Here is a 27269-nt window from a genome sequence, read left to right on the forward strand (position 1 = left end):
CACAACTTGGGAACCAGGTTGAAAATCTTAATTGTGCAAATATTTTTTAAGGAGAACCATTGAGGATCCTGGAAATACTTTCTAAACAGCTGTATATGCTGGAAGATTTTCATTAGATTTTTCAAAGATCAAGGGTTGATCCACCAGATACTCCAGCTCTATGACTCAAATGCTAGTACATGAGAGGCACAAACGGGGGCAAATTTTAGACACAGACTGAGATGAATTAGAAATTGACCAATCCTGTATTTGCCCTCAGATCTGCGTGTGTGGCGCACAAACCCCGGCTCTGTGTTTGACTACGACCCTGCTGAGGACAACATCCAGTCGAGGAGTCTGCACATGATGTCAGGTGAGATGAGAAGCTCATAGGTCTGAAGAAGTTTTGCATATTTAGTTTGTCCTCATTTTCCCAAATGATTGTAAGATATTGGCCGGAGGCTGAAGAATGGGCTCAGTATGCTTTATAGCAATCTGCCCGTTATGCTCCAATGTTTAAACAAAGACAAATAAATGAATAGAAATCTGACCATTAGTTTTTGAGTTACCTTGTCCAAACTATTAAAATAAAACTAATAAAATTTTACACCGCATTTAGCAATTATAAGCAGTTATTTATTTTTATTTATTTTATTTTATTGTTTATTTGAAAAGGGACAATGTAGACTGATCAACATTCAAAGCAAAGAGTAAGTGCACCCGAGTTAGCCACAGGCTAGTTTTCATCGGCAGTCCCCTTGCCAGGTGTTATTGGGCATCCTAAAATAGTAAACTGTTATAATACAATAAAATACATTATACAATTAACTTACACTGTGTAAAAAAATCATAAACAATCGAGTAAACAAGATGAGCAGATAAATGCTTGATAAAGTATAATATAGCTGAATGTAAATTACTCACATGGACAAATCTTAGAGTTTGTTTTACAACATTTATTAATTGTACGTTCAAATCATTCACAGGAGATCTTAAAACTGTTTATAAATGAGTTAAAAAAAATCACAAGGATATATTATTAAATAAGAATACATCTATGGCATATTATACAACCAGGGCACGGCAACTTGCTGGCCCCCAGCTCTTTAGGGCAGTCTGAGAAACCAGACTGAATCAACAAAAAGAATCATCCATGTGTTAAATTAAACAGATTTGTAGCAGCTATAGCTCGTATGATGCAAATGTTACATCTGATAATATGACTGGGTTTTACATAAAGTCTTAAAGAACCATTTGTATCTTACCGCTGACAGTGCAAGCTCAGCGTCGCAGCAAGGAGCACTCCCGCTCCACCAGCGCTTTGAGTGGCATGGCTGATGAAAAGTCTGAAGTGTCCCAGGACGCTGACCCCCACATGTCTCTCTATAGCAACGGCTTCATGGCCTCCTCTGTTGGTAATGATCCCGAGTCTCCACAACAAACTTCAACATGATGTATTATATTGGCGTGTCAGGATATTTACTAAGTATGCGGGGTTTAGCATCTACACACTGCAGTGTAATTGTATTAATAATAAGACTGTGCCTTGTTGTTGGGTCTGTTGTTTCTTTTTTAATCTCTGCAGGCTACCAGCATGCTAAGACGGTGGAGGTACAGCAGAGGTCATCATCAGTAGCCACCCAGCAGACCACAGTCTCCTCCGTCCCCTCACACCCCTCTACCACCGGGGTTAGTGACACACATTCACTTTACACGCACTGCACAAGCCGGTACGGAGGCGTAAAGAGTAACTGAACTGCCCCTGAAAGTCTGACCTCCACTGGGTCAACTTCTCACCTCGCTGCAGTGATGCACAGGTGTTCTCCGGGATCCCGTGACTTCACTGTTGGGTGTCATTAGAGGTGCAACAAAGCACGCTTCTTCTGACCACACCTAACCACATCCATCAGTGATGCTGAGTGTGGTCACAGGTGAAACTGGAAACTTCTAGCCACAGCGGGCAGTGAAACTAAGACTTTCAGCCTGCTGTTAAGTTTTCTGTCTCAAACTTGAAGCAAAGTTCACACTAAACTATCTGCATGCCATCCTCAAATCTTCTATTGGAAAAGGAACTTTATGTTGTCATACAGTTGTGACTTGCACCACGTTTTCTTGTGTTATTACACACTTCCATCCATTTTGCGGTATTTTACCACCTCATATAGTAGCCTTTGTATGTTCAGATTATGAAATCCCTCCTAGCAGCGTGACTCAACCTTATCCTTTAAACTCTCGCACTCACCCAACCCTTCCTATACTCCCGAGTGACTCCTTTCCTTTATTCTCTGCAGAAAACTGTGCGTGCCATGTATGACTACGCTGCAGCCGACAGCGACGAGGTGTCCTTCAAGGACGGCGACGTCATCGTTAACGTGCAGTCCATTGACGAGGGATGGATGTACGGCACCGTGCAGCGCACCGGCAAGACCGGCATGCTGCCAGCCAACTACGTTGAAGCAGTTTAAAGCCCGCCCATCGTCCCTCCGGAATGGGCGAGACACATCCACAGGGCAAACTGATTGGTCTTCCTGTGATCACAAATGTGGCTTAGTGCAATGTGTATCTTTTAGTTTCTTGTAGCTCTGTAACTTTATTTTAATTGTGTTGTAATTCTCGTTAGTAAGTCTGTTATCATTCATATGCTGCTGCCCCTGTTGCCTGTGGATGTGACATAAGCATCTTAACATAACACATATAAATATTTCTGATTATACATACTATGGCTACTATGAATGACAGACTATTTTAGGTTGTTTAAAGAAAAGCAAGACTAACTAACATACGTTCTGTCCCACTATTTTGTAAAGTTCACAAAATATGTATGATTATATTAAAAACAATTGTCCGAGTTATACTGAGAGAGGATTTTCTCATAAAAGCAATGAGCTCAAATAGTTCCAGTTATGCCTTTAATGGAAATTCTATGGAGAGCAAAAGGGAAATTATTAAAATAATGAAACTTATAAGGAGTCAGTTACCATCTACCTCCTCTATGAATAAGCCACTCCTGCAGAGTTGTATGAGACAAGCCTCAGTCTTCCCTCCTTTATACTGAAGGCTGGCCACTAGTAGAATGTGTGACTTGTTTCTTCCGATTATTTAGGTCCAGGTAAGGCACGTCCTCTACCTTTAATCAGTAGCTAATAAAGCACACCAAGCTCCTGCAGCACTCCGCCTCCTTCTTTTCATTCTCAATTTTCACCTTTGGCAAAGTCTTTTTTTCTCTCCAAGTAGTCTTTATAGATTAGCTGCTGGATGGGTCTACTGTGTAGCATTTACAGAATAATAACCACGACAGGTTTCTCCAACCAAATACAGACACATTCATAGAGAGTGACAGAAACTGGGTTTTTAAAGCCAATATCAATATTTGAGAGTTAAAAAAAATCGTGTTCTACCCATTACATAGACATTTATTATGGTATTTTAATTTGATAAGAAATAAATCGTGTCCAAGATAAAAACTGAGTTTGGAATTTTACACTTGGAAAAAAACCCAGATAAACCCTCTGGTGGACAAACTATGTAAACTATGTAAAACCTCTGAGTTTACAGTACTGGTATGATATGGTTGAAGGTTTAGTTGGGAGATTTATACTACTGCCATACACACTGTTGACCAGTATTTAGATATTGTACTTAAGTTAAAGTAGCAAGACCATAGTGCAGAAATACCATGTTACAAGCATTCAAAATTTTACTCTACACATTATCATTATATAATTATCGATACATTAATATGTAAGTATCACTAATGTTGCAGTTGGTAAAGGTTCAGCTAATTTTAAATTACTGGTTATACTGCTTGGTAGCTTAATCCATAATAATCCATCATGATTTAGTAGTTGATTGTTGTTGAATATTTGTTATATTAATCTAAAAGTAACTAAAGCTGTCATAAATGTTTTGAAGTATCTGCCTCTAAAATTTAGAGCAGTAAAAGTATAAAGTACGAATAGCATATAATGAAAGTACCTCAAAATTGTTCTTAAGTACAGTACTTGAGTAAACATTACACCACAGCTGCAGAAATCTGCAGCTGTGGTGTAATGTGTAATGTTTCATCATTCAGTCTGACGACTGAATGATGAAATGAAAACTAAATGGGAATCCAGTCAGATCATCAGCCTTTGTTAACTAGAAGAGAAAGAAGTGACATCTTTAGGCAATATATATTTTATTAAAAGGACAATTCCAGCAGTGTTGTCTTTCTTTCGGTTTTAGATCACTGTAAATTTGAAAAAGTTTAAAAAATATCTTCGAAGTGCGTGCATGTGAAAACATCAATATTAAAGAAACAGAAGTTATGAAATCAAAAAAAAAAGGAACAGTGAATGCATGCTAGATTTGTCCTTAATGCTGCACCATTTCTTTGTAAGGATTATTGGTACAACTTTCTAATCAGGCACCCTTTATAAAATGGTTTTATACAGTTAAGTTATAACTTTGGGTTGCCAGGTCATCCGGTATTCATCCTCCTCCGGCTGGACTCTTGTTTGTCTTTTTAGCTCCTTAGTTCATGACCTAGATCTCTGACCTTATGGATCACTCACTCATTTATTAACAACTTATTTACATTTACAATTAAAGACTTTAAACCTTTATTATTGACTTAATTACATTTTTAATTGCTAACTTTGCTATCTTAATATAAAGTGAGGCACATTTAACTTTTATTAATTACACTATTATTGACTTGCTATGAATGACTCTCCAGAGATGTTTCGTGCTTTATTAACCTTATAAATACTTTATAAAGAGTGCCTTATTAGAAGGTAGTGACAGATTGTGTGTTCACAAAACAGTTGGACAGAAGGCAATAAAATCTCCAGGCCCCTAGCACAAAATGACCATATCTTTTCACGTTACTAATGTGAGATCAGTGAGTCGACCATAATGTTGCCTGTGGCAGAGATTTGAAGCTTGAAAACTGTCTTTGTTTCAAAATGTTTTTTGGGGAAAAAAACATTTCTGTTTTCAGTTACAGGTTAAAGCAGGTCAGGGAGTCACAGGCTCCTGTGTTGCCAGTGTGGTTGCAATGCCTACATACTACAGATTAAGCAAATTTCAGATAACTTTAAGGCTCTTCAGCTTCCTCGCTGGCTTCTGAATTAGAAGCCACTGCTTTCTGTCACATTGTGTCAAATGATACTGATTTGTGGTTTTCTTCATAAAACATCTGGCCTGCGTCGTGGCTCCTGAGAGTCCACTGTTCACATTTGAGTCAGCTGGTCCCCTGCTGCAGTGTGAGCAAACCTGCCCGCTGGTGATACTGCTTCTCCTTGGCCGCGGCGATTTTTGCAGACAGGTCCACTGGCTTCTCGAAGAAGTTCACCAGCGCCTGTTCGGTCAGTAGCGAGGCCAAGATCTGAGCGTGGCTGACTGTCCACTCTTCATCTGCCGCCAAACTCCCGTCACCTCTGCTGGCATCCACCCCAGCATCTTCGGCAGTCACCTGTCCCGCTCCTTTCGCCTCCTCTTGGCTGGTGACCTCTGACCCCAAGCTGTGTCTACGGTGGCCAGCCTCGCCAATCTGCAGCACAAGACTTGTTACAGTTGCAATAGCCTGGAAGAGGTCGTTCTCCTCTGGGTCGCCATGGAACATGCTGTAGAGCGTTTTACAGAACTGGATGAACTCGCGCTGTGGAGGAAGTGATGAAGAAGGTGTATATCAGTGTTTAACAACATGATATCATCTAAGTTTTTATTTACTGCAAACCAACAGATTAGTGGGGAAACAAAAAAAATGATAAGTAGATGGATAGAAAGTTACTCAACAATTTTGATCAATGAATCTTAAATAAAATATTTAAAAAGTCATTTAACAAACATTCTCTGCTTGCAGCTTTTTCAAATATAACAAAAAAACAGTTTTATCACTCATTATCACTGTAAATTGAATATCACTTTACATATCCCAGCATGCATTGAGTGAGAAGCAGACTCCAGACAGGTGAGTGCCTAAAAATTTCACTTCATTAGAATCTTTCAGTTGTTTGTTTTTTTAAATTGAATGCGATTATAGTTCAAACTGTCTTTTCTTTTCTGATATTACCACTGGGAGGCGCCATTGACCACTATATTCAAATTCTGTATATAGTGGCTCTAAGTAAATTCTATACACTTCATTTTACCACAAAATAATCTATATACATACAGACTTTAGGGGTTAAATATAGGGAAGCACCACTTTTTTACTGAGGACCAGTGTACTGTACTATTTGCAGTGTAGTGCAACACTAGTACAGCATGTTCCCAGTACCTGGTTCATGAGAGGCAGAGGCTTTTCCACATCTTTCTCCTTCTCTTTAGCCAGATCCTGCAGCATCTGCTTCAGTTGCTCCTGGTAATCTTTCACTTCACCTTCAACATCTGGAAAAATATTCAGTGAGTCAGAGTTTCTTTAACCAGACACACAAAATACACTCACAATCACATAAATGTATTTCAACCTTGCAAAACACATTATACATTGCTTGTGTTTTCTCTATGTGCTTGTGTTTCCTTTAGTTGTAGTGTGTTTAGCTAATAAATCAATAGTTGATGAATTGCAGTGTGTTTGGACTGACCAGAGGGCAGATTAACATAGAGGGGTCTGTTCGTTGACAGCAGGGGGCTCTTCATCAGAGAGGGGTCATCCTCACTTTCTGTCAGAGCTGCAGGCGCTCGCACACACACACACACACACACAGTAGAGTTAATCAATCAATTACAGCCCTGACTGCAGCTTGAAACTCTCATGACTTTAATTATGTTAGCAGAATGAATGACCTGGTGGGATGTGCAGGCGGTACAGCAACCTTATTTTCTCATTCAGCTCTTCAGAGTACAAAGTGTCTGAGAGGGAGAGAGAGACAGCATATCAGATGCACAACTCCCTCAAACCATAATAAGTTCTTCACAATGTTTCTATGTAAATAAATGTCTGTTTTATAGCAGCAACACATTTGCAGGTTTTCACTTGCTGCTCTCTTTGGGAGGGCATTTACTTTTCCAATTTGTTTGGTGGACACAAGACACAATAGAGTTCCATCCACAAAAACTCACAACACCAACCACAAGACATGACCATAAAGCAGTGTCTCAATCTGTCGTGATTAATCCATTCCGTCTTCCCTCCCTTTACCTACCCAGCCAGCCTGCAAACTCTCTAAAGGTAACAAGGTTGTCGCGGTCCTGGTCCAGCAGGGTGAAAGTGCGGTTGGCCAGCGTGTCGGTGTGCTGGTTCAAGCCGCTGGGCCACGGCACCAGCAGCCCGTACAGGCTCTTGAACTGGGGCCGGTCCAGTCGGTATTGCCTCTCCATGTAGGAGTGACCAGAGTCACCATAACGCCAAGCTGCCGCCTCCGCCGCTGCTGCAGCGCTACTGTCACCCCAGTACAGACTGATGAAGTGCTCCGTCTGGAGGGGGAGGAGGAGAAGATAAAAAAAAAGGAGGGAATGGATGGAGGAGGAAGCAAATGACAAGCAGAAGGATGGTTAGAATTAAGAAATAGTTTCCTTACACAAGACAACTAATAATGTTATTGCTAAAAAGGAAATTGGTTCATTTGAAGAGGAACAAGAAGATACCTTGAAGAGGTCGTAGGCCTCAGCCAAGTTCTCTGGAGAGATGGAAACATCTTGAGCCACCAGTCTCAACTGCACAGACACACAGAGGGAAGAGATGGAGGTCTGAGTGCAGGAATTACAGGTAATTTGTTCAAAAGGTTGTAAAAAGATTCAAGATGCTAAACTCCAATGTTAGCCTTAAATTTACTTTTTTTTTTTTTTTAAAGTCAGATTGTGACAGTGTCACAATTATTTTCCCTGTCTGCTCACAGCATTTTCTTTGGTGGTGTCTTCATGAGCCTGCAGCACTTGGATTCTGTGTCGACAGCGAAGCCTCTCAATCTGTCTCACTGACAGGTCTCCGAATTTCTGAGAAAACACAAACAGCAGAGAGTAAACGGAACTTCAGTGCAACAGCAAACATGTCATCCTCCACAAATGTTACCTATGGGTCAGATCAACCAAAACGTACCCAAATTAGCTATGCGTGACTACCTCACTTGTCCTGTAAAATGTGAAACTATTAAAATCACAACATAAAATGTGCAAAAACCACAACTATCACATGTGTGTGCTTCTCACCTCGTAGGACTCATTGATGAGGTTAGTGATGTTTGTGTGCCCCACAGCAGGAATACCAGTGTCGCTGCGGCCTGTCTCCTCCACTGCAGGCGGCGAGGATGGAAGACAAGACGATTCTTCACATCCCACCTGGTCCAAAAAACTGCAGAGCATAGAGCTGAGGGTTCACATCGTGCCATTCCATGTGCTTTCAAATATTTTCAAAAATAAAAATAATCCCATTCACTCAATGTACAAATATCGAATATGATTTAGAATTCATGAATGAATTTGGCATCATGGGTTTGATTTAAGTTTTTTTTTTTTTATATGACATCAGGTTCTAAATGTGCAACAGGCTCATCCCTGATTGTCTCTTACAAAACTTGAGTGATTTAAAAACCAGGAAATGCCTCAAACAGAAATGTCAAAATTATTATGAACATACTTGACAATTTAATTTAGTTACTAAAATTTAGTTATTTAGTTACTGACTAAACACGACTTGGATTTACTTTTAGAATGCAGTCAGTCAACTTTACCCAATCTACCTTGCTAGAATCATAAGTGCTTGTCCATCATCTGTGCTGGCAGAGAGCTGTGCGGCGTTGGCGTCCAACGCTGCCAAACCCAACTGGAATATGGCTTTGATTCCATGGAAGAAGAAACTGTCAACCACGCAGACAGCGCTGTGGAAGGGCAGGACGCTGAGGAAGAGGGTGAGGAACCAAGAGAGGGAGACAGAAGAGAGGGTGGAGAGGTCTTGGACGTTTTCGGCCAGCTCTGGCAAACGCTCCCTGATCAGCTCCTCAAACACGGACTGGTCCACCTGAGCTCCTGCAGGAGGAAATAATGGAGTCACACGCATCAAGCATGAGGAAGTGTGTTTGTGTGTTTCGGTTGGAGTCAGTGGAGGGGTTACAGGATGGACTTGAGCATAGACAGGACTAAATTAGAAATTCTGATACATACCCATACAATATCTGAGTTGCCGGAAAAAAACAAATTCATTAAACAAACGTTCTGATTTGTTAAATCTTATTTAATGCAAAAACAGTCATACTAACATTGTCTAAATTAAATACAGTATACAATTGGAAAAATTGTGATTAAATCAGCAACTACTTGATCAAAGAAATACAATTCTGACCAGACATGTGATGCCAGTTTTTGGTACTTGACTGTTTGCTGCTTTGATAGTAAAGGTATATCCATATCCTGTACTTTTACGTTCTTATAGACTGGAAGTTTTAGTTTTGACCACTATAATGCAGCAGACAGCTTGACATTCAATTTGACTGTTATTACTTAAAGGACCAGCCTACAGTACAAACACTGGCTCTTGAAAGGGCCTTTCGCATTTTTACGCAAGCTCAGCAACCATGACGTCCCAAATTTGTTAGTGGGCCACAGTTTTGAACCCTCAAGTTTGGCATATTGTGCATCACCATCTTGTTTTTTTGGAACCAGGAGAGACTGTATTTGGACGAGAGGGTGAAGTTGGGGTGGCATCCGCATTTCTATATCAGACAGGTTGCAATAGTAACTACTCGTCAATCACAAGGTAACCATGCCTTTAAGTACATCCTGCTTTATCATCTATTTTCCTCTAAATGGGACCATAATTTACAAAATTAACATGATGCTGTGTTGAAGAAGACTTGAAACTAGCAATAAAGACCTAAACCCATAAGGAAAGTGTTTACTGAGGTAATAAATCAAGTGAGAAGTAGGGTAATTTTGTTACAGACTTCTATACAATCTGATTTCTTTTTGCAGCCAGTGGAGTCGGCCCCTGCTGGACATTAGAAAGAATGCAGATTTAAGTCGCTTCCCCATTGGCTTCACTTTTCATTTTTTTTGTTAATACTAAAAACAAGATAAAATAACTCAAGCCTCATCCATTAAGTGCCAAATCTATGCCCCACATACATTCTCACAACACAATACAAGCGTCTGGATATTAAAATGGAGAAGGAAATTGCTTCAAATGCACCTTGTCATAAATAAACAGCCCCACAAACACAGGAAATCACCCCTTATTCTAGAGGCCAAAATAAGCCTTTTGGGTTGTTTTATGAAGCAGCAGCTTAGAGAAAACAACCGCAATATAAAACAGATGTTTAAAGATAGATTGCAGCTCTTTAATGATCCAACAAAACGTAATGTGGTTGAGTGACTTTTAATAATTTGTGTACTTTTAAACAAGGTGAATGAGGAAAAGAATCTTAAAACGCTTCATTGCTTCTCTTCTTTTTGGACCCCCTGACCTCTTACCTATGACCCTGCGGTTGAAGTAGTCAGGCAGCATCCTCTCACAAACGGCCACCAGCAGCCAGAAAGCTTCTTCTTCTTTAGCATAGAGCAGCAGCACCGACGACAGGATGTTCATAGACTGGACAGGAGCAGATGAGAAAGCGTAAAGATTCAAGAAACACACAAGGATCAGCAGCCAAGAAATGTTTAATTCCAGATACGATACTGTGTTTACGTTAATTGATAGATAGTCCATGTGGTTATCGATGAATGATGCACAACGTGGCGGCTATTATACTGGATGTAGCCTGGAATGACTTTTACAGTGTAAACATTTGCTTTAACATTTACAGTTTTTATTTCATGATTGGTTTCCTTTAAAGATGTCCAAGCTGTGTACCACGTAAAAGTTACATCAGTCTAATCTACAGAGCAGTAGCAGGAGTTAAATCAGTGTAAGACAACCATTACAACTAGTAATTTTATTAACTATTGCTGGTAATTGGCTCTACTGCAACAGTGCCTACAACCGCCGTTCCTACCAATCCTAGTGCTACTAACAATGACCACACCTTCTAGCTCCAGTACTACTGCTTCTTCTGCTGCTGCTGCAGTTTCTATTTATTTACCTGCAATATTTTTTAGAAAGCATGATAGCCAGTTTCAGGATGATATGGTATTTGCTAGAGTGATAAATGCAGGAAATAACATTCATATACTTTCAGTCCTTGGTTTTCTTTTGGTTATCTTTGTGACCTCTGACTTCATGTGTTCCACTCACTTCTGAAACCAAACCTACGCCCTTGCTGCTACTACTACCACCACTACTGCTGCTGCTGCTGCTGCTGCCACAATTACAGTGAAGTCATATGCTGCAATATTTGTAAAGTCATCAGGTCCCTACCTGACAGTATCCGATCTTGGGGTTGCGGTGAGCATAGGCGGTGAGCACACGTCTCAGTGCAGCGATGCCGGTGGGGTTTTGAAAGGCAGGATGGTCCGGCAGAGAACGGTGAAGGTCCCGCTCAATCTCCTCTGTGGCCAGGTTGCTATGGCCCATTGACTTCTGCACTAGGTTAGTGTAATAGCCCTGATGGGACTCTAACTCTGAGGACGCATCTGCACACAGGTAAAGGTAATGTAAATAATAAATAATAAGCATCTTTGCCAAAGATTAAAATGGCTTCCTTCTCACAAGCAACTTCCAAACAGCCCCTCAACTCTCATCCATCACATCATACTGTTTGTGGTCACTAATTGCCCATCTTAAAGATTTTCACCCCTTTTAAAGCAGTATGAAAATCATACTGTACTATCATAGAAACAAGAAACCAGTGGCTGTCCTGGAGGTAGAAAAATGATCGACAGGATCTGTTGCGTTTATGCAGCTGCTCTCCAGACAAAAGATTAATCAAGATAAAAACCACAGCAGATACTCCACCTCATTGTGGCCATTCTCTATTTTAAAATCCTTTAAAAACTATAAATTCCCTCAGAAAAAAAAAGATAGTCAAACAGAAGTGTGTTCTGAATGTTTATTCTGTTTATTCATATGGCAGTCTTTCTTTCTCTGCCATGAGAACAACTTATTCAGACACTCACTAATGAAACTGTTCATGTGGCAGTAGAATACATCTGCTTCTCATAAATCAGTACAAACTGTCTAGTCAGATTTGGTTTTATTTTTTGCTTTTTCTGAATGTGAGTACTGAAAAACTTCAATTAAAATCTTAGATTAAATAATTGATTCATAATTGATGCATTATCCTTTTAATCCAAGTAATATTCATACTGGTTGAAATAAACAATTCGATATTAGCCTGTTTTGTTTGAGAAATAGAAATGCTGCAACAAAATATCCCAGGAATAACAGTCATATCAAAACAGGATACAGTAAGCATAATTAGGATATTAACAGAACTGTATGATTACATGAGAGTTTTGTAAAGAAACATCAGTACTCACTTTCTTTGTCTTACTGCTGAGAGGTTTTATTTCCCAAGTTAAATTATTTTTTATTTTCCAGGCATCAGTTTCAGTTTATGTAACCCAGACATAGTCTTCCTCAGTGAGATTGAACTGAGGAACTGACAGCAGACCAAAATAAAAGCTGGTAGTTTGGTTTTGAGGTGTTGCCTTGCAGCAGATGGAGAGAAGAGGATGTGAAGCCCGAGTTCCCTGCACTGTAATTTCGTGGGCATCGCTTTCACTTTCCCTTTTCAGTTGAATGCACCGGTACAACTTTGATTTGATTGCTTTTATTGCAGCGCCCCAAGACATTAATGTTAGCCTTGATGAGCCGGTACCATTAACAACCCAGCATCAAATAACTTGTTTATGCTCATGCTGAACTTATTTTAAATCTGTACATTAGTCAACCATTTATATAAATTAGTGTACACTAAATGTTAGAAACACCTCTCAGTATAATACTGTGTTCTCCAAAATGACTTTATAGTTGAATAAACACCTCTCTAAAAGAATTTCAACAAAAGTAAATATTATAACCTTCATGAAGGTAAGATTTATTGCACACTGTGTTGAATGTAAATGTGCAACCCTTCTTTTGTCAATTTTTCTGATGTGTGTATTGTCTTCTGATAATGTGTAATTATGCCACAAGTGTTAATATTTTTACTGTGATTTAAGAGTAAAAAATGATATGGTATTACTATTCTCAACTTAAACCTAAATCCAAGTCTGACCCGAAAAACAGCCTGTTGACAAAATTATTGTTCTGCACAATTCACATAGAAGCCCTATCTTTCTTTATTTCTCTAGCTTTCTCTTACCAGAAAGTGTCATCCACAGCTCCCCTCGCAGGGACTCTGGTATGCCCATGGCAACGAGTTTTTGGATCTTCTCTGTGCGGAACATGTGGACGCCGCGACCGAACTCTGTGAAATGTTCCTCCCACAGCCGCTCCTTCAACTGCTCCGTGCTCTGGCACAAACGCACAGAGTCAGAAATAAACATGATGACTTGCTGACTGCGTGACTGGTTTTCTAACGACGCTATTTCAGGTTCATGCACTACAGGTGGTTTTTCATTTGCAGCAACTTTTTCCTCTTTCTTATGTTTGTAATTTGGATGAACAGATACTTTTAAAATGCTCAAGTCTGGGCTCTGATTTAACTCTGAAATCAATGAATTAGTCATTGAAAATGTGACTTTGACTGAAGCTGAAATATCAGACTCCACTATACCTTTTTGTGTTGGTTCCTGGCTGGTTTTGGTGGAAGGCTGTCATCAGAGCCTCACTGTTGATTGTGTTACGCAGAACCTGCTCCTCTATTTCTTCTTCAGCAGAGAACCCAGTGTCATAGTAGAAAGTGTAGTAAGGTGTCGGGGAGCTCTGAGGAAAATATGAGAAAACAATCTGTTTTTTGCAGAAAGTTTTCTACATGTCAAAAGTGAGCAGTAAAAATAATTTATTTTAACAGTAATAGCTTTGACTTCACGCTGTGTTCTTCAAGATCTGGGTGAAAAACATCAGAAATATTTTACTTTTTTCTTATTTGCCCCTTATCTCAAAGCTTAACAATGTGTTTTTAGCTGTGCAGTAAGTGTTAAAAATATTACAGGGTCATATTTACTGCAGTGACTTTTACAGACGAGTAACTAAGGGTCTTTTTCAAACATAAAGTTTACAGAATATTTACAAAATGAAGGAGATGTCATTCACTTTAACATTCCACCAGCAGCAGCTAGCCTTCTTTTTCTTTTAATAACTGGTGTTAGGTAAATTTGTTATAACCTATTGAAGAGAGGCCCCCCTCCCCCCCACTTCCATGTCCCACTTCCTTGCCCCATGAGTAACCTTTTCATGAAGTTTCACAAAAATCCATTCAGAACGTTCAGAGTTAAATAAATAAAATTCACAACATCACACGTACCATACTCCTCTTGCCGTCTCTCTTGCTGCGGAACATGGACTGTTTCCACTGCAGAGCTCGGAGTCGGCAGTTCAGGCTCTCGACCAGCTCGTCTCTGTCCTGCAGCTCAATCAGCTGGAAGGCCTTCTTGGTCCGAACACTCACTATGACGGGGTTGGGAAGCAGACTGGTGCTCTCTGCTTTTTCTATGGACAACACCTGATGAGAAGTCAACAAAACACAATCAATTATCCCTCATATGAAATGAGAATCAGAAAGTAGGCTGGTTCGGTTCCGAGGGATGAGAAGCAACAAGCAAAAACTAAAATGAAAAGGTGCACAAAACACTGCCCTCATAACCATTTGTGTTAAACCATACAGCACAATTTAAAACATCCACAATCAATAATCATGGTACAAAATTAATTTTGCTACTCAGTTCATCAACATACACAATCTGGATACTTTAGAAATAAACATACTCCACTTGAAATAGTGACAAAATAAATTATCAAATTACCAAAATGTGTAACTTAATACAACAATATCAATAATGTGATGACCTCTCCATGACATGTTGCTTTCATACTAAACTTAATTTAAACTAGAGTTGAGTGGATCAGATAGGTACATCAATTCACAGGTAATCTCTTACTGTAGCTCAAAAAACTGTATCACAACACAACTGTAACAGATGGGAAAAACTAATATATTAAAGTCAAGCTTTGCAATAAGTGTGCGATAATAAAAGAGACTACAGAGGTTAAAGAGAATGTGGAGAAGCAGAAGGGAAATTATTCCTTCGCAGTGGCAGATTGTGTGGGTGAAAGTGATTTTTTTCTAAAGACTTTTCTATAGACAATGCTTCAACAGGAACCAGAGGAAATAGAGGATTAAACTGCAGCAGTGGAGGCAAGAAAGTATGAATGAATCCTGACATTGTTCATGAACTGGGCATCTGGCTACTAATCTCTGCTTACAATGAACTAAACCCAACTCAAATAGGCCAACAATAATGCTAGAGTAAAATGTACAATTTAAAATTTTCGGTAAAGATATTCAGTTTTGAAATATGACGGAGGGGGGGTTCACATGCAAATACATATGTAAAAAGTGTGCTCTAATCTAGAAACTACTTGACTGAATACCCTAGTGAAATCAGTTAGTTAGCCCTGCATTTCTCTCATTATTTACACATGGCTCACACCCTCTGTTCGGCATGCGTCCTCTGACAGTTTGTGCATTATTTGAACATTTAGAGGTGGAGTGGCCCTAAATCCACCACTGTAACAATCATAAAAGCAGCTATGCAATGATCAATTCATATAAAAAAAAAGGTATATCTTTAATTCAGAAAGATAAGGCACTGTTGTCCTATGATAGAAGAGCTTAGTATTCACCTGATTTCCAAATCCTGACATTTTCATTTAGACCACTAATTTTTCAGTAACAAAGTTTTTCAGAATTTCTAAAAGGCTGAATTTGTCCTTTAACAAAGCATACATGCACGCTAACAGCCACTTAAATTACTGCAGCTAATAACCTTCTCCTCTGTACTATAATGTGTTAGTTGTGTCAACATTATCTGCCACGTGAAACCAGCAGCTGGCAGAGTAAACACAGCAAACTCACCTTTACAGAACACTCTCAGATAAAGGCTCTTACATCACTTAGACAAAGAGGCACACAAGTCATTGGTTTAAAATGAACAAATGCTCTTGGACATGTGTTTCTTGCTTCCTGTAAGCCTTTACAATATTGAACTTTACAGAAATAAAAATAACATGTATTTAGTCTGAATATAAATGGCACAAAGCCACAGTGTGCACAGTGTCATCATTGAACACTGAACTCTAATATTGCCAACACATGGATGACTTCAGTTTCTGTGTGTTTTTATTTTATTATTAAACAGGTAAGGTGGCCAAAATGACTTAGTATATATTACATATCATATATACATCAGATTGTACTCTGGGCCTCAGTGAGCCGTGACGCAGGCAGGTACTGTACCTCTGAGAGAGGTATGAGCAGGATGCAGTTGCCTTCCTCTCGGCTGGAGAAACACAGATAACTGTCAGTGGTATAGAGAGTCCCGGCTGTGTGGCAGCGCGCATGTGGTGTCCATACAGAACACGAGGCCACCTCGTGGAGTTTTTCAACGCGAGGTAGACGAAACAGAGCCAGGACGTACTCCCTTAATGCCTGTTCCTCTAGGATCCTGGGAAGAAGTTGAGGTAGGGGAAGAGTTAGGCACAGATGTAGCTTGGAAAAACAGGTTCAGAAGCAAAGAACCTGGGTTCTATTTGAGGTTCAGTCAGACTGACAGCTGCAAGAAAAAGTCTGCCTCTTGTTCACTTTCTCAAAAAAAAAAAAGGCAAATGATTATAATTTACTTTTTCCTACTTAGTGAACCCTGACAGCCGGCCAACTCAAGTGCTACTTCAGTCAGAGGCACTTATGTCAAGGAAGTGATCATTTATAGCAAATGTTTATACAGTTTGATTTGGCAGAAAATGCCCTGTTCTTTCAAGGAGCTCTCAGAGACTCAGAGCGGCCACAAGGATTCTTCTGGGAGAACTAATTCCCCCTTTAGAGTATCTTCAGAAACATAAGCTAAGTGGAGCTGTTACATGGCCTAGTTTGCTTGTTGTTAGGCGTGATAATTTACCACAGTACAAGGCTAGGAAGTGACAGATTAGTATAGTTCTGCTTTGCAGACTGTAATCTATATTAATAATAACTTCTATCATTTCATCCTGAAGGACCAAGAAAATTCTCTGGATCACTGGACAAAATCATGTGACTTTAGGTAGAGGCGGACAGAAGTTTGCTGTAAATAGATCTCATTTTCTTTCCCAATGCAAACACTGTTCTTCAGCCCAATAAATCAGGACTTGGTCAATAACATCTTTTGTTTTCTCTATGTATGTTTCTACCGCTTCCACTGTTCCATTATAAACTCCTTCATCTGGCATGTAGACCACAGACAAACAGACCTAAGAGCTGCAGTGGGGATACTCACATTGCATTTTAGGGATGTTTGGTTAGCCTTTGTGAGAACAACAAGGGGTTAGACTGCTGTCCTGCAAAGAAATTCCTTGCCAACTTTGAAAAGTTAGGTTTTCCGTGTTATTGTAGTTGGTCTAAAACGCAACACACAAGGACATTGTGTTTATATGGATGGATTTGGAGGCAGATTTGGACTAGGGAGTCTGCCTCCAGGCTGTCATGAGAGGCAGCTTACTGCCCTGCCAAAGTCTGGTTTTAGCCCTGAGGAGACGAGTTCAGTTTGAAACACAGCAATTGTTTTGTTCTTCTTTACTCTGTGACCCAAATCACAGATAGATGTGTCCTTCAAGCACATCTAAGAACCTATATACAAATTAATTTGTTTTACTATACATATACTGTATACTCACACAGATACTGGAGGATCATAGAGATGCACAGTAAGCCATTTAAAACACCATTTCTGGTCAAGTCCAGCATGACAAAATGCAAAAAGTAGGTTTTAGGTTATTTTATACAATATCCAGGTAGGTAGCACAAATACAAGTTTAAAGTTTTCTAGACAGACACAAATGGTTTCAATCCACTTCGTAGGATTTTTTAAATAAAATGTAGTCAATCGATTAAAACATACATCTTACATCCAAAACATATCCCTACGACCTAAATTAAGTAAAAAAATCTCCTGTTAGTTAAAATGCATTCCGAATTTACCGAACTTGTCATGTTCTGTGCGATTTATGTCATCCGATGAGCAAGGAAAATGGCATAACTGCACCATTAAAATGCCAATAATAGACATTTTCAAGCCCTAAAGGAGTTCACCATTGTTAATTCCTACATAGGCACTACGCATTGAGTTTACTGATTGTTACTAAATGAACTGCTATTTCTTTATCTGACAATTTCTCTTTCTATATTTTAGTGTCACAGCCAATCTCACCTGCATGGTGATTTCCTACTTTCTTTTTGTCCCCATTCTGGACTCTTTGTGGTTTCTGTGACCCATGCATGTGCTTTTTATTTCCTCTTCCCTTTTTCAGTTCTCATCTCTTGACTTATGCATGCTCAGAGGAACCCTATCTACCGTGTATACAAAAACACATTTGCTATTCACAGGTCCAAAAACCAAAATACATTTGTGTGATGTGGTCTGCCACCCAGTCTTACATCCGCCCCGCAGCTCAGGCAGTTTACTTTTAACTCACTCGACTGTTACTTACCGGCTGTTCATAAAACTTGGGTTATAACTCAACATAGGCCTACACCTAACGCACCATGTAATCTTGGGTTATTTTTAGGCAAGGCCATTCTTAAGCTGCCAGTATGCTTCTTCAGAATCGTTTGTCAAATGGTCGAATGGCTTCTGAAACCCTCTCCCCCCTACACATTTTCCACGTCAGATGAGGGGGAACTTTGTCCGCCCATTTTTGTAACAAACACGAGAAGTTAAATTAAGGCGTCTTCACGGTGATGCTGTCGTTTTCTGTTGGTAACAGATACTAGAACCAGCACTGACCTCTTGCTGATGCGTGTGGGCTGCTGCAGGACTCGGTCCAGCTCCAGGCCTTCGCTGTCCATCAGCCGCCTGAGGGCAATGTCAGCCAGCTGACCTATGACCCCGAATGCCTCGTCCAGGTTCAGGAACATGGAGAATTCCCTCTGCCGCTGCCTTGTGTTGACCCGGATCGCCTCCGTCATCAGACCGGTGGAGACCCGCTCCAACCGTGTCACCTCCGCCCAGGGAATCACAAACTTCACTGGGGAAAAAACAAGAGAAATATTTGACTGACTGACTGCTTGTCATAGTGAGCCACCCTATGGCAAATGTACATGAAACTTTTCTACTTGTATGGGGAAAAAAACAAAATCAAGCACAAACATTCAAGTGTGGAAAAGTTACTTGCTTATACTATGTCACAATATAAGAAGTGGGGTAAGAATAATAAAAGGGTATCTCTTGAACTCAAGTTAGTATTCTGAGGAATCATAGTTTCTCGGGTGAAGCGAAAATTATCTGAAACAGTGAAGAAGTGGTTTGTTCTGCAGGAGTGGTTTGAGAAGTTTCTACGGACGTTTTGGTTATTTTTTACATTGACTTTTTCTCTGGGTTACTATTGAAATCCAATGCAACCCATGGTAAAAGTTGCCGTCCACACAAACGAGCAAGCTACATTTTCACGGACACCTTCCAAACATACACGTGGTGCTGCTCAAAAGACTTTCAGTAGAGCACTCCTTTGTTGTTACTTCGACGCTGACCTATGCGTAAAATACAAGCATGGGTTTGCAATTATTAATTTTTTTTATTTACGTTGACAATATACATATACCTCCCCAACTGGCTTTGCGTTCAGTCTTTTGGTTTGAAAATCAGAGCTCTCACTTTGGAGTACAGACCTTCCTTCCCCAGCAGGAAGGAGTAGAAGGCCATGTGGTTGATGCTGAGGTAGAGGAAGCCCTGCCGAGGCACCCGGCCCTTCCAGCAGCAGCAGGAGTAGTACGTAACCAGTTTCTCTGACGAAGGGAGGCCAAAGTGCAGCTCGAACTTCAGCAGCGCCTCCCTGAACTTCTCTGGGTCCCCCTCCTGGGCGGCCTGGCGACCCCGAACCTCCTCTGCAATAAGACCCTACAGAAGAGGGAACTTTCATTCATTACCTCAGAGCAATTTACATGACTTGCATCATCAAAGGCATGGAAATGTAGGTTATAATCATCATATAATCTACAGTGAGGTGGAGGTTTTACTTTGATCCAACAAATGCCTTAAATCCTTTGTAAATCCACAGGCTTTGTCAACAAATCTCAAAATCTTCCTCTGACAGGATTCATGTCAGCACTGGCAGGTTTTGCACCTTGACTTTTCCTTTGACAAAGCTGGCGACATCCTCCTTGTTCTCAAACACAGACAGAGAGTGAAGCAGGTTGTGGACCAGCCAGTCCCAATGTTTGTTCACCTCCTCTATGGCAGCTCCTGTCAGACAAAACACAGGAGGGAATTCAACAGCTGTGACCCATCTAATGGGTCATTTGAGGGTACAGCAAAACATTGAGATGTTCTCAGGTAAACTAACACTACAGATGGCAAAAGAAAGCACCCAACTAAAACAGCAAAGTATCTGAGATGAACAGATAAAACAAGAAAGCTGAGAGCAAAGACAAACAGCAGGAAGGTGGAAACTTGGAAGAGGAGACTTGATGGTTCAGCTCACCGCTGGCGATTACCCAGCTGATCTGGGAGCCGGGAACCTGGAGGAGAATGCGGAAGGGGGTGACCCTGGCATTGGAGTCCAGCACTGTGTCAAGCGCCCCAACGAGGAGACCTGCAGAGATGACAAATCACAGAGAATCAAACTGCGGTTGAAATTACATATCAAAAGGGACAGGGCTCAGGCAGCAGCAATATTTTTATTGGCTGTGTCCAGAGTCATTGTCCATTGTCCTCTGCTTTGCACGTTTGCTGTTTTGTAGTGCTGTCTGAATTCTCTAGTGAGAACTATTATAACCTACCTTAAGAAAATGCGGATCCACATTAACGAACAGTGCAACATAAAACCAGAAAACAAGCTCCTTACAAAAGTTGTGTCTACTTACTTTTGACAAAAAAAAAAAAAACACTAATCAGGCCTCTAAAATCCCCACTGCAGTGAAAATGAACAAATATAAATGCAGCCCTAAATTGAGACTGTGAGCCCCAACAGCCACAAAGTTAGCACAGGTGTATCTGTATTTCATTATTTTGAGTTTTTATTATCACATTATCAGGCAAAGTTGAGTAAGTCAATAATTAGATGAACCAATGTCAAGCTATTAAGTTAATATCTACATGTTAATATGACCTAAAGCTATGCTAATTATCTAATCTACACAATTAAGCAACCTGACTGTTTTGTTTTTTTTGCCAAGCAGCAGTAACCTTCATGATATTAACTTTGTCCTCGTTTAACTCTTAACTAAGTACTGGGTCTACCTACAGAGGTTTTACATGGCGACATCAACATGTAAACATAGTGTAATGCCTTCACATGCCATTGAAAAGATGCAGATTTAACTATTAATTTTACTATAACATGATGATGTGAAACTTTTGCGCTCATTTAACATCACCTCTTAAACAAATAATAACAATAACATCTACTAAAAATACATTCAAAAACACATTCTTACTACACTGTACAACTACATGATGAATGCCATTTTTCCTTCTCTCTGTTCATTATGTGTCTCGCAAAGAACAGAGATGAAGAGTTCATACACAGACAGCAACACTTCACAGCTATATGACAGAAACACACCCACAGGTCTAAAGTTGACAGAGAGATATTGACCGGAGGAAAAAGAGAAGGCCTACAGGGGAGAAGACTGCTAATGTTTTTAATTTTTGTTCTTATTTCTGCTTTTATTGCCATTTTTATATTTATTATGATGCTTATGTGGCCACACTGGTTCTTCAATTCTTTTCAAAGGCCTTCATATTTATGTATTTTTTTTTTATCAACTTATTTTCCTTTAATTCTGATATCTGCCTACATTTGTTAAGGTTACACAGTTTCTAGATAAAAGTGAGCACTGCCAAGTATTGCGATAACATATTGCGATTTATTACCTTTTTTCAACTGCAAACTATGTCCCCAAAGGAAAACTTTTATTAACATCTGTTTTAGGATAGGATAGGACAAAGTTTTCATTCTGTTCATCTCACTGTTTTGACCAACTTTCTACCAATCCCGCTGACCGTGACCTCTGCACCTTAGTAGTGGACTGAAAAAGCAATAGATTTTATTATTCTAGTACCAAAACGTTATATTTTTGTGGTTGCAATATTAATCATTTACGAGGGGTGTAAAGAGACACTTAGCTCAAGAGACAAGAGGAGACACAATATATGACGAGACAAGATTTTAAAACGTTTTTTAAGAAATCATTGCTGAATTGTATGAAATGACGTCTTAATCTGACAGATGGCAACAGATCTCGTCACATGCCCATCATTTACATAATAAGAGATCAATACTTTGCATCTGTGTATTGATATAATATTGCCAGGTGAATTATCGCGATACTATACTGTATCGATTTCCCACCCCTAGTATATTGCATGTTATTGACTGATTCAGTGCTTGAGGGTGGGCATAATTGTAGTCCTTATTTTACAACATGCAAGATTGAGAGTATTCAGCACTTTATTATTTTTCAGCACATTACACTTATGTATAGCTTTTTTAAACAAAGCTCCACAGTCCAACATTTTTATGTAGACTTCTTTTTTTACCTTCACTGTAAGTCAAAGGTTAGGACTATACTTTAATACATACATAAACAGCCAAGATTTAAAAAAAAAAAAAAAAAAACTCTGGAATGGAAGTTTTTCACCCAGCTTTACTTTGACCTGGTTTCCAAGGCAGCATTATCAGCCAGATCAGCCCTGCACAACACATCACTGCATTTCAAAGTTATGACTGAACAAGATGGGGGCAGTCAGATCTCTATCCTCATGTTTAGCAGTGCCTTCTCTGGCCTGGTACACACAAAAGAAAAAGCATACATCTATAAAAAAAAGTTATACATGGTGAGAAGAGGAATCAGTACCAGCTCTTCTGCATACTGGAGTTTGTGTATGATTTAACTCAACATTTTCAGGATAGTCTGCCCATAAAACATTCAGTGAAACTGCCTACTTCTGACTAAAAGAGCTACTATCCTAAAAGTATTTCATCAGAGTGGGATTCACTGTAGACTTTTGTAGTCTTGTGAGGGTCAAAATGCTGTCAAAGAGACTTATTCACCCATAAAATGTATGCCTTTTCTTAAAATTATAAATGATTAAATTCTCTGTATGCATCACACAGAATATTATCCTAAAATATCATCTGCCTCAATCCAGGAGATTAGAGCCTTCAAAAAGCCCATAATGGTGAAATCCTAAGCAGGTGTAAAAGTGTAAAAACAAAGTTTCTCCTCCAGCAGACAGCTCTGGCTCTCAGCCAAATGTAAACCACATCAAGAATCAAAGCCGAGCTGCCTAAAGCTGCAACCCCGGCAGCTTGGCAACTCAAAACCATCCTTCTGTCACCACAAAGCCCAGAAGGAGTTTACACTGGTAAACTCCAGAAAAGGGAGTCACAATGAATCATCAGCTTTCTCTGCTATGGGTCACATTCTGGGGGAATACCGCTGTGGAGACATAAAGGCCACTTTAAACCCTTATGAGGCTCGTAGAAAAGAAAAACAACGTTCTGCTTTCTAATTATCTATGTGTCTTTTTTGTGTTGCTTTGTGTCATTGAAGGCTAACTGGTCAAAAAACAGACAAGCAAAAATGTACTTTAAGTGTGCTTTGGCTTTATAGAGAAAGGTATTTGGTTAAAAAATAAAAAAATAAAACATGATTGGTATGAAGGGATTGATCAGCTGCAGATGTTTAGTTGCCCATCCCTTCTCAGAAATCCTGCTAAAAGTATGTAATCACTGGTGGGACAGGGGCTGGAAAATGTGTTTTCACAGCTTTGAGACCACACTGAATTTCAATTTCTATATCAAGCTTTATAGCTGAAATTTATTTATTTATTTATTTATTTTAAATCAGACATGACCATAAAATAGACAAGTCTGGTGTGTGTCATTTCCTCCACCTGTGTGGCAGGAATGCCAAAGTGAAGGCTGTTTAATTAGTTAATGTTAAAAGATGTGAGAACAGAACTTGAACCTTGATCCCTCTCACTATGGGAACAGTGGGAACAAACACAAACACAAAGTAAACCCCGGACAGGAAGTCCCTACTATTCTATTTTATGAGAAGATATCTGGTTGGGTTTCCAACAGGGAAGAAAAAAAGAGCACAAAGAATACACTGTTTGTAACATTTGCCTGGTTTAACGACATAAAGATAAGCTCATCATCATACTGTACAGGCAACGTGCCAATGTGTCTGTAAAGCACGTTGCACAGATACAAAACACAGAGAGGAAGTGAGACAAAGGAAACAGCAAAAATGCCATTATGGAGAAAGCTGTAACTCACAGGAGTCAGTTGGGTTACAGCTGTCACAAGCGTGTAGTCAGAAATTTGTACAATAATCACTAAATGCAACGACAGAACCTGTTCTGCAGGTTGCACTATTTTTAAATCATGGCATAGTAATAACAGCATCAGTGCTGTGATCACCACCTTCGACATCTAATACAACAGAATCCCAAAGAATGACAAAACCTGTAATTCTCCTACAGGAAATTACAGTGAGAGATCAGTTTCCCAGACAAAGTGTAGATGAAACTGAAAAGACAGGCCAGAGTGTTTCTGTGGTTAGGAACAGTGATCCTGTTATATTTAAAGCATTATTGTCGCCTGTAGAGTCACGAGAATACTGCTCTTGAATATTATCACATGTAATTATGTTCAATTTGCTATGTGATGTTTGATTTTCATGTGGATTACAGGACTGCTACAGTGTACTGTGTGCATGATTGAAATGAAAAGAGGTATAACAGAATGGAATTGTGATTTTAACCTGGTTAATTAACCAATATAAAACACATCAGCAAGAATAGTGAGATATCTATCACCAAACGATATTGAAAATTGCTTGTATGATCAACACAAAAGTGGCAAATCCTCACATTTGAGATGCTGGAACCAGAGATCAAAGAGGAGGCTAAAGCTTAACTAAGCTAAAGCATCAAGTCAGAAGCCTGACCTAAAAAGTGAACCTAGAATTTGATTCACATTTCAGTTATTCCGTAAATCTTAGAACCAAAGCTAACGCAATCAGGCTAATTCAAGCCTGGTTTAAATAGTCACGATAACTGCCCGAGCACGACTCTGTAGCGAAACAGTCCTTAAGTGTTGCTGGACTTGTAGGACCTTTCAATATGCACATCAAAAGTAGGCTTAGTAATGCCCCCCCCCCCTTACTTCTGATCTTGCCTTTGTTATTTTCTTTATAGGAAGTGAGAAAATATTGATATGACAGAAAGGATTGGTTGCAGACTTTTATAGAAACAGATGTGTTTCTATAATGGTCACAAATTGTTAACTAAAGTAGACAGATGGAACTTAAAAACTGGTTTAGGACCAGTGGTTCAGATCAAGTTAACCTGTCATGTAGTTATAACCTTATTGTCATGGCATAGTAACACACACAGACTTTAGTAAACCAAGTATCTGGAACAGGGGCTTTCCTGTGGATCCTGTGATTGGAACAGTCCAGAATTTCCCTGCTTTTGGGCCAACAGATCTAGTTAACTCTTTAACCCTAATTTGAGATGATCCTGCCTGCTGTCTCTTTGTGGTCTTTCCCTGTGTTGTTCCTGTCGTTCCTATTTGTGTTGTTTACTTGTTTACTTTACTTGTAACTCTGGCTTCTCCGGCGTTGTCATTGTTTCCCTGTGGCCCTGCCTATAGTGGCTGTGGGGCCTTTCATTTGCTAGTCATTTTTCCTGTGTTAAAGTGTTTTTTATTTACCTGTGATCCTCCCTGTCGGCTCCCCGTGGCCTCTCCTCCTCTGCAGGAGGAAGAAGTCGTTGTTCCTCTCGGTCACCCAGAGCTTCAGAGCATTTTTCAGCAGAACTTCCTCCGGGTTCAGCCACATTTCTTCCAGCAGGGAGGGACCAGAGGAACCCCTCCACCGTCTCGATCTTTGCAGCGAGGGTAGATCAAGTTTTCTCCGCCCGTCCTCCGGCTGGGGAGCTGCCCGATCGATCCTACAGCGGCGGGGTTTCGGGTCTCTCCATGATTATCCTGCGCTGCCAGCTGCAGGCTTCAGACTTCCTCGCCTCACGTCTGCTCCCTCACGCCCGATTTGCAGCAGCTGTACACACCAGCCAAAGATTGTCAATATGAGAAGATGACTCACTCTGTTGTGAATCTGGTTTCCGCTGTTTTGCTGAGTGAAGTTTTATTATGAATAGAATAGGCCTATAATGTTATTTGAGGATCTTATAATAAACTAATATTTTCGATACCAGAATCACAAATAATTCATCTTTTTTAACAAACTCTTAGTTATTATCTGATAATGAATATAAAATAAATAATAATAATAACAAAAGTAACCTAATAGACTGTCAGGGATCTTAATTTGTTTTGATCCTTTTTGTTGGTGTTAAAGTGTAAGTCTATTATTAATTATACCCATAAAATTCTATAAGCCTCACTGTTTTTAGCTTAGTATTTATTTTCTTTTTCTTTTTTACTTATAATTTCCACATATTCTAAGAGAAAAAAGTTAACAAAATAACCAGAAACTGAATCTGTAAACTGCCACATAACTAAATCCCGTTTACTGTATGGTGCACTTTGACTTTTGCAGTTGGAGGAAGTGGCAAACAGTGTGCATGTTAAAACTATTGGAATGCCTACATCCAAGACTAATTTATGTACGAATTACAATTTTCAAACGTTGGCTCCCCCCAGTGGTATCCACACTTTGACCTGAATTTTCATGGCTTGTTACGGCCCTAGCCGTGTGTCCTGTGTTGTTTTGTGTACTTCTCCTTCTCCTGTAGTTCTCCGGGTACTGTCCTTTCCCCTGCCTCGCAGCTTTAAGGGGATTGGCAGCAGCTGCCCCTGATTTCTCAATCAGTCCCAAGTGCAGAACAAGGAGAGAACAGCAACCAGGCTATGTGGTTGGTCTTGAGAGGCCATCCTGTGTGGCTGCCGAACAGTGGGTCAGATGGTGATGCTTGGGTGCAGCAGGAGTGGAGCTGCGTGGAGCTGTGGGCTCGCAAACTCCCTCAGAAAAGGGAGGGTGTTAAGTGTATCTTTAGCTAAAAACCTATATAATCTCTTTTAGTTAAATAGTTCTTTGTGAAAACTGTGTGTTTCTGTGTCTCTTCTGTTCCTGTAGGGTTGTTTGTTAATATCTTTTTTGTTTGCACATAATCTGTTTCCTGTCTCTTTTTGCCCAGTGTTCAGTTATATTTGTTACTCCTCTTCATCTCTGGGCTTGAGCCAAGTGAGGAAGTAAAATGGCTACTAATAATATTATTTACAAACAAAGTTTTACAAATTGCCTTGCATTGTGTTTTTTATTTTTTTT

General features: G+C 39.8%; 2 protein-coding genes across 21 annotated transcripts in view; one reads left to right on the forward strand and one right to left on the reverse strand.

Moving 5' to 3' along the window:
* neb (nebulin) overlaps positions 1 to 3148 on the forward strand; it is a 65042-nt gene extending 61894 nt beyond the window's left edge. For 19 of the 20 annotated variants that reach the window (XM_038721103.1, XM_038721107.1, XM_038721101.1 and 16 more), the window contains 4 exons: positions 260 to 352; positions 1254 to 1394; positions 1565 to 1668; positions 2271 to 3148. In XM_038721103.1, coding sequence (XP_038577031.1) covers positions 260 to 352; positions 1254 to 1394; positions 1565 to 1668; positions 2271 to 2444 — 512 coding nt within the window. In that variant the 3' untranslated portion in view covers positions 2445 to 3148. The remainder of the gene's footprint in view (positions 1 to 259; positions 353 to 1253; positions 1395 to 1564; positions 1669 to 2270) is intronic. The other variant, XM_038721115.1, reaches the window with a different exon arrangement.
* Positions 3149 to 4139: 991 nt separating this feature from the next.
* Positions 4140 to 26037, reverse strand: LOC119904445 (TBC1 domain family member 8). The gene is made up of 20 exons (XM_038721122.1): positions 25694 to 26037; positions 20447 to 20557; positions 20090 to 20208; positions 19635 to 19863; positions 18754 to 18994; positions 16236 to 16443; positions 14244 to 14441; positions 13554 to 13702; positions 13140 to 13288; positions 11252 to 11466; positions 10369 to 10486; positions 8643 to 8928; positions 8113 to 8254; positions 7801 to 7899; positions 7552 to 7620; positions 7110 to 7380; positions 6751 to 6816; positions 6549 to 6635; positions 6242 to 6351; positions 4140 to 5620 (listed from the first exon to the last, which is right to left on the reverse strand). The coding sequence occupies exons 1-20, from the start codon at positions 25818 to 25820 to the stop codon at positions 5204 to 5206; spliced, it is 3411 nt and encodes a 1136-aa protein (XP_038577050.1). The 5' UTR covers positions 25821 to 26037; the 3' UTR covers positions 4140 to 5203.
* Between the last annotated feature and the right edge of the window lie 1232 nt (positions 26038 to 27269).

The sequence above is a fragment of the Micropterus salmoides genome, unplaced genomic scaffold, assembly GCF_014851395.1.
Source record: "Micropterus salmoides isolate LMB-PRFRI ecotype aquatic unplaced genomic scaffold, ASM1485139v1 Ms_hic_scaffold_15, whole genome shotgun sequence".
NCBI classification, from domain to species: Eukaryota; Metazoa; Chordata; class Actinopteri; order Centrarchiformes; family Centrarchidae; genus Micropterus; species Micropterus salmoides.

What these genes read in the sequence shown, in the direction of transcription:
- LOC119904445 (XM_038721122.1), bottom strand. Translation starts at nt 25,820, where the DNA reads ATGTGGCTGAACCCGGAGGAAGTTCTGCTGAAAAATGCTCTGAAGCTC. An exon ending in GCCGACAGGGAGGATCACAG is followed by an intron (nt 20,558 to 25,693) that starts GTAAATAAAAAA and finishes TCATCTCTGCAG; the next exon opens with GTCTCCTCGTTGGGGCGCTT. An exon ending in CTCTGCCTCTCATGAACCAG is followed by an intron (nt 5,621 to 6,241) that starts GTACTGGGAACA and finishes CTTCCTCCACAG; the next exon opens with CGCGAGTTCATCCAGTTCTG.